A 7,400-nucleotide genomic window follows, 5' to 3' on the forward strand; every position below is an offset into this window, starting at 1 on the left:
CTTCATTATTATCAGCTTTGTGACCAATCAGGAAGCCAGGCAGCGCGTCATTACACGCTGCCTGGCTTCCTGATACAGGAAGTATCGGGCTAGGCATTGGAGCATTTGGGCGAGTACAAGTACTTGCCCAAATACTCGGTATCGGCACCGATACTAGTATTGGTGCATCCCTAATAATTGATAATGAGAATAGTTGGCAACAATTCTCATTATCGATTAGTTGGGAGGGGGGGGGAGGGGTGGGGGAGAGAGAGATACATTTTTTTAATACAACCAATGGCAGCAATGTACAGCATTGTAATGTGTGTCTACAATACCTTTTATGAATCCCAAGCAATGGTTCCTCAGAGACAATATTTTACTATGTAGCTTAGATGCTGATACACACTCTCTTGTCTGCTCTAAGTATATCATTTATAAAGTCACAAGATGATTGGTAACACTTGGGCATATGAAGTGTGGGTCTTGCAGCTGTGCATTTACACTTGCTATAGACCTATTGGCATGCATGAAATTCCAACAAAGGGATACAAAGGGCGCAAAGCCAATGGACAACTAACTAACTTAGCAGACTGTGGTAGAAAAATAAATGGATAAGCACTTACATTTAGATCGTGGGACCAGAGGATGGACGGCCAGTGTAGAGGATCGGGACATCCGTGGTGTGTGCCCGAATCTGGTGTGCGTTTCGAGGTGTCCCCTCTTATTCAAGCTCAGGTAGAACGAAGCTTGGAAAAGAGGGGACACCTCGAAACGCGTTGCTCTCCGCCCTTCCATCCCGTTACAACCCTCATCCCATCACAGACCTGACTGACAGCCGATACTTCCAGACACCGGCTCCCGCACACTGCCCCAGTCTGCGCTGACAGTGACCGAGCATCAGTATCTACAGCCTGCATCTGACACCGCCGATTCTCCCTCACACCGCTCAGCTCCCGGACTCACACAGCGGTGCCACGGACTGAGCTCCCATTCCCCCCTCCTCGGTCACAGCCTTCTCTCCCTGTGTGAATGCACGTCCCCAGACACACCAGATTCGGGCACACACCACGGATGTCCCGATCCTCTACACTGGCCGTCCATCCTCTGGTCCCACGATCTAAATGTAAGTGCTTATCCATTTATTTTTCTACCACGGTCTGCTAAGTTAGTTAGTTGTCCATTGGCTTTGCGCCCTTTGTATCCCTTTGTCGCTTTACACCCACAGGTTCTCCTCCTGTTCCCCAGGGCTGCATGCTTTTCAGTTAGCCCCCCGTTCTTAGGGCCCCCATCCGAGAGCGCTGTTTATGTCTTTTTGTTTTTATGAAATTCCAACACCAGATGTCAGATTCCATAATTACTTTCTATATCCCTACACAGAAATGTGAAGTTCCATCATCAGGTGTGAAATTCCAACAGTATTTACATGAGTAATGTAACAAAATATATAAAAACATTAACCATAAAATCTGTGACACATTTAATGTTGTGGCAGTATAAAGGAATGGAGAAAAATGAAAACATGTTTCCGCCCGGTTTCGAACCGGGGACCTTTCGCGTGTGAGGCGAACGTGATAACCACTACACTACGGAAACTACTGAAAGGACCTGGCTGGAACTGTCCTGTCGGCTCTGATTTCCAGTGTCCTCATGTGCTGGTGTATTGTATTTCAGAAATGTCTTCATATAACACGTTTGCTTTAGTTCAGCATGTTTATTATATCAGGTTTTATATTTGAAATGTGTAGTTCGTACTATCTGTAATCATTTACTTTACATATCAGCTTCTCCGACCATGAGAACAAAAGAGCACGTCGATGGTATAACACTAACCGATGAGCTTGACTTGAAATACAGAACGAAAATATAGAACTGAAGCATACATGAAAAGAGCACCAGTAACACACAGCTGATATGATTTAATAGTCGCCAATCGAGCCGAGTGGGAAACATACACCGCCGTTCATCACATAGTCAGTTATAGGAAGCAGCCCGCACACTTACATGGGAAGACCTCGTGGCGCAACGGTAGCGCGTCTGACTCCAGATCAGAAGGTTGCGTGTTCAAATCACGTCGGGGTCAAACACTTTTATATTTTCCCAAGCAAAAAAAACTGTATGATTTAGGATTGCTTATTTTTGATGCTTTAACCCAATCCATAGTCAAGATTATTTGATGGCTTTACAAGCTCAGAAAATGTTGCCATGTTGAGATGCATAGCACTTGCAATCGCTTTTAGAGTTTTGTTTTCTGATGGTTCACAAAGGTAAGCTCAGAGCCCTTGCACATGTTTACAAGAAGACATGCTCAGAAGACAGATCAAGCAATGTCCCCATTTAAATACCACTTGCTCTCATTTCTGCTTTATCTCTTGCAGTGAGTGCAGATAGGTACCTATCAAAGTACTTGTTGATATGTTATACTTAGCAAAGTGGTTGCCTTAAAACTGCATCCAGAGAGATGCATCTGTAAAAAGCTGGACACACATTTTACAATCTATGAATTCATTGGATTCTTCCTACAGGTACATTATGAAATATGTTAGAAAGGGCTGTTTTATGGTAGGGGAGTCAACTGCCTCTCTTGCTATTTCTCCAAAGGAAGATGCTTAGGTTAGCCATCAAGGATCAAACTGTTTATTCTGATCAGATCAGGAATGGCAGCCAAAGATGTAAAAATAGTTGTGTGTGGTGGGGTGCCAGCTATCTATTCACTCACATCTGTATGAGTGAAGCAATTATTTACATGTTGTGTTTAGGAGACTTCCCATGAAACAATGCGAGAAATTGCTTCCCGAGATTGCCTTCTTTGCAGAATTAGACAAATAAAATATACTGGGAATTTGAGTAGAGCGCTGCACGTGACTGCAATATATGTGCACTGCTTGTGCCCACAAAGTGGAACTAAATGGACAAGAGCCTCAGTGGGGGCATGCGGAGAGCAGATTTAGGAGAGAAAAAAATGGTATTATAAAGTAGTTTGCTGATTCTCATAAACAGATGTGTTTTAGTACTGTATGCTGGATTAATGTTTTATTTTAGCATTTAGTGACACTTTAAAGGTGAACTACAGGTATACATATTTATGTATACTGTACTTACATTGGTCCACCTTGGCCCAATGTAAGTATATATTAGGGATGCACTAATACCATTGTTTTTTTTGGTATCGAGTACCGATATTTTTTCACGGTACTCGCCGATAACAAATACTGATACCGGAAGTCCCATTAGGGAAGCCGGGTGGCGTGCACTGACTTGCCGCCTGGCTTCCTGATTAGCCGGGAAGCCGGCTTCATGTTCCCTCGTCACCAGGTGTCGAGAAAGCATGGAGTCAACTTTCTGGCCAACCAGGAAGCCGGAGGGCGGGTAATGACTCGCCATCCGGTTTCATGATGAACTTCTTAAGTGTGAAGATAAGGTGATCGAAGGTGAAGGTGTGGAACAGTCATGCAAGAAAACTTGCTCACCTTACCAACTAGACCATATCTAAAAGTACTTTAGAATGTCCCGTAATGTTAATATTCCCTTTCTCCAGGGATTGGGTGGATCACAGTGATTTTCATTAATCCAATGGAGACTCCCTCAGCTTAGCGTGAATCAAGCAATGCTCAAAGATAGGAGACGGAAACGGAACATAGCGTAAAACCGTACATTTTATTAAAATTGCAAAAAAATTAAAACTACTCAATTAGAGTAACTACAAAGAACAACGTGTATTTAACCCGCTGAATAAAATAGTCATCCAAATCAAGTAAAGCAGCGGAGAAGGATCAAGCTCTTTCTCAATGAGCACTCCAGCGTGCGGTAATAAGCAAAAAACCAGAACCTCCCTTTGCGGCTATGATGCTTCTAGACTCCACCCTACGTGTTAAATCAGTGCGACATTCTCAGGTACATCTGTAACACTTTGTAACACTTTGTAACATTTTGTAACACTTTGCATTATCGTTGCACTATTTGTTTCTTTGTATTTGGGTATAGGGTATGTTATAGCACAGTATAGTGCTGGCAGCCTATTTTTCAGTTTATCATTTCCATTAGTGACAGTCATTTTGTTGTCACCCCCTATGAAAGATCGGGCACTCGGTCACGGACCGAGATCCCGACAGTGTCAGGAGAGAGGAGGGGACCTGGCAGCATTCCTCATCCCCCCCAGGTGATCGTCCCCTCCTCTCTCTGCCAGCGTCCACCACCAAGATGCCCGCCAGGAGGCGTCAATAAGACAACTGCGTATGCGCGATGACGTCATCGCGCACGTGGCAACGTCACGCACATGCGCGATGACGTCACAGCGGGGTGTCACCCGGTCTCCACTCCGAGTGAAACCCAGCCTCGGACGCCTCTGGTACTGCACATGATCAGCTATTACAGTAGGCATCTGAGGGCTTGAAAGTTTGGTTGAGAGCTGACAAGAGACATTGGCACCTGACATTGGCAACTGTTCTCACCAGAGGCGTGGCTTGAATAAAGTATACAGTGCGCATGTGCAAATAGGCATATTGTAAATAAAAACACTGCAGAAAACAACATTGGCATGTTTAAGGAAGGATTTAATAATGTTTATTGAAAATTTCTAATGAGCTTCCTGCTGGGAAACAGCGAAATCGGAGAGTTTTTACTTCAGTTTTAAAAACTCTCTGCTACGGAAAGATTTAACTGTGACTTATTGGCATTGCAGTGATATAAGTATGCTACAAATGAGATTACTGCCAACAAATAAAAACATATTTTAATAGCAAAGGGATTTAATCACCCTTGTAGTTCAAACCTTAGGGCCTAATGGATGGGCCATTCTGATACTGGCAACACATCACCAACTACAGAATCAATTAGGTAAGGAAACCCTTGTATCCCAATGGGTTTTGCTCCCTTGCTGGCCCATAGAACTGCATATGCATGCTAGCAAAGTAGCAGAGACGGAGAGACGTCTTGCTGGTCCGGCCAGCGAGACTAGGTTGTCAACAGTGACAAGATTGCTCATCTGACATGGCCCTTATACTGCCATAGTTCCATGTTGAATAGCTTCAAATTTAGTAGGCATTAGGATGTAGTATCTAACCTGACTGTGAGACGTATTTAACTTCCTTTAGACATAACTTTGATGAAATCTGCATTATAATGCAAATAATGTGCAGATACCTATTAAGTGGAATGTTGCATCTTTTTTATTTACTAATGAATTCTATTTTTTTAAATGGTTGAAAAAAACTATTTTTAATACAAATCCATTAGTGTACCAACAAAGGGTATACTATATTCCTGGATATATATGGTCATCGTTTCTCATAAGATCTGAAGAAGTTTTTCATAACTAAGAAAAGTCACTGCATTGACAGGAAAGGCTCTCAAGCTGTTAACGGTGAGACCTTTCAACAGCACACGGAGCCCTTCCTGTTTAATACTTTTCTGAATGCAGTCATACATTCCCCGATACTGCACTTTATACATGCCATCCATCTGCAAGCGAGACTTTATAACATCCATTGGGTTTGCTGCAGCCCACCCCACAGTTCCTGCACAACCGCCAGCAAATAGCATTGTCCACGAACCTGAAAAGGTAAATAAAAAGAAAATAAGAGTTAGTATCTGTGTACAAATTCCTCTTTTGCTTCAGAATGAAAGACAAAGCTTACTGTCATCTGTGCAGCAACAATCCTGGCTCCCATTACAAGTGCCATGTAATAGATAATGGATAGGAAAAGTATGTTGCTTTTACATCCACAACTTTAGTGATATCTACCTGACAGATATCATGTTTCCCCGAAAATAAGACCTACCCCGAAAATAAGACCTAGTACTATTTTTGGGAATTGTTAAAACATAAGACCTACCCCGAAAATAAGACCTAGTTTTGACCTTTCCCAGGGCCGGTGGTGGCATAAGGGGGAACTTGAAGAGCCGCGGGAGAGAATCAGCGGTGCCAACGAAGGCAGCGCTAGAGGAAGTGAGGCGGCAACGGAGGGAGCAGAGCCGCATAAGCCGATGCTTCCTCTACAGCACCGCCTCCTGTCACAGGTGGAGTGACACCTGTCACTCCACCTGTGACCGCCTGCGAGGAATCGAAAGTGATAACGAGTTTCGCTCATTCTGGACAGCGACTGGTTACCAAATTGGTCTTGGAAAGGTACGGCACCCCTGATTGCCCTGATCACCATAAACTCAGGAGTTAAATCTTAAAAATACATTCAGGTACCCTAACTACTTACAAGATTATATCTTATTTGGGTATCACTCCGCTGTAGATCCTCAAATCATCTCTGAATTCATGCCTGTCCTTCCTTCTGGAGGGTGGCTACTTTTGTTATACATGGTCCCTTTGTGTCTTGTAAAGTAGCCACCGCGCCAAGCTCACTCCCATGATGGACTACAATCTCACGTTTAGTTCACTAATTTGTTTTGAGATTGTAGTCCATCATGGGAGTGAGATTGGAGCGGTGACTTCTTTACAACACACACATGGAAAACAAAAGAAGCCACCGTCCAGAAGGAACGACAGTGTCAGCACCAATTCACAGATGATTTGAGGTTCTACAGTCGAGTGATCCACAAATAAGATACATTTTTGTAAAAAGTTAGGGTACCTGAATGTATTTTTAAGATTTAACTCTTGAGTTTAGTGTCACTTTAATTGACAGAACTGAACTGATTTTAAATTGTGTTGCTTTAGGGTGTAAACCCTATTGCCACCTCTAAAGTCAGCCCAAATGTCCTCTATACATTGTTATTATGTTGTTATTATAAAAGGGGGTTATCCAAAGATATCCCTTGTATAGGAATCATGTGTAGAACTATGTTTTATTTGGCAATGGCTTAGTTATGTCCAGCCTGTTGACATTATTATATGAGACCTATAAAACACATTGGTGAATTGACCTATGTTGGTGGTGGCGAATCAATGGCACGCGGGACCCTTTCTGCTGGCACGCGAGCACACATTTGGATGAGCACAGGGGCCACCCCTGAAAATAGATCCGACCATCCCAGATTGCCTCGGTATGCGATCTGGGCCGGTCACAATCAGTCAGTGGCGGCCTCTAAACAGGCATATTAGACGGCTGCTTGCTCCTCACTAGGACCCCGAGAGGCCACAGCAAGTGGCCGTCTAATATGCCTGATTGTGACTAGCCCGGATCGCATACCGAGGCGATCCGGGGTGGTTGGATCTATTTAAATTAGAGTGCCGCAGCAGCCCTCCAGGAGAGCCACACAGCCTCCCCTGAGAGCCGCACAGACCCCGTAAGAGCCTCACTGCCCTCCCTGGGATCCACACATCCCTCCTTGAGAGCCGCGCAGCCCCCCCAAAAGCCGCACAGCCCCTCTGAGCCCATACAGACCACTTGAGAGCCCCCTTGAGAGCCACACAGCACCCCTGAGAGTCCGCACAGCCCCCCCCTGAGCCCATACAGACCACCTGAGAG

At 44.2% G+C, this 7,400-nt stretch overlaps 1 protein-coding gene and 2 non-coding genes across 5 annotated transcripts in view; 1 reads left to right on the top strand and 2 right to left on the bottom strand.

Annotated features, from left to right (window-relative positions):
- Positions 1 to 1,502: 1,502 nt before the first annotated feature.
- TRNAV-CAC lies at positions 1,503 to 1,575 on the bottom strand. The gene has a single exon. It is a non-coding gene; the product is annotated as a tRNA-Val (tRNA).
- Positions 1,576 to 1,990: 415 nt separating this feature from the next.
- Positions 1,991 to 2,062, top strand: TRNAW-CCA. Its single transcript has one exon. It is a non-coding gene; the product is annotated as a tRNA-Trp (tRNA).
- A 3,150-nt stretch (positions 2,063 to 5,212) lies between these two features.
- SLC25A45 (solute carrier family 25 member 45) overlaps positions 5,213 to 7,400 on the bottom strand; it is an 11,036-nt gene continuing 8,848 nt past the window's right edge. For all 3 annotated transcript variants that reach the window (XM_018554309.1, XM_018554310.1, XM_018554308.1), the window contains one exon: positions 5,213 to 5,531. In XM_018554309.1, coding sequence (XP_018409811.1) covers positions 5,266 to 5,531 — 266 coding nt within the window. In that variant the 3' untranslated portion in view covers positions 5,213 to 5,265. The remainder of the gene's footprint in view (positions 5,532 to 7,400) is intronic.

Source organism: Nanorana parkeri, unplaced genomic scaffold (genome assembly GCF_000935625.1).
Source record: "Nanorana parkeri isolate BGI_ZX_2015 unplaced genomic scaffold, ASM93562v1 scaffold153, whole genome shotgun sequence".
NCBI classification, from domain to species: Eukaryota; Metazoa; Chordata; class Amphibia; order Anura; family Dicroglossidae; genus Nanorana; species Nanorana parkeri.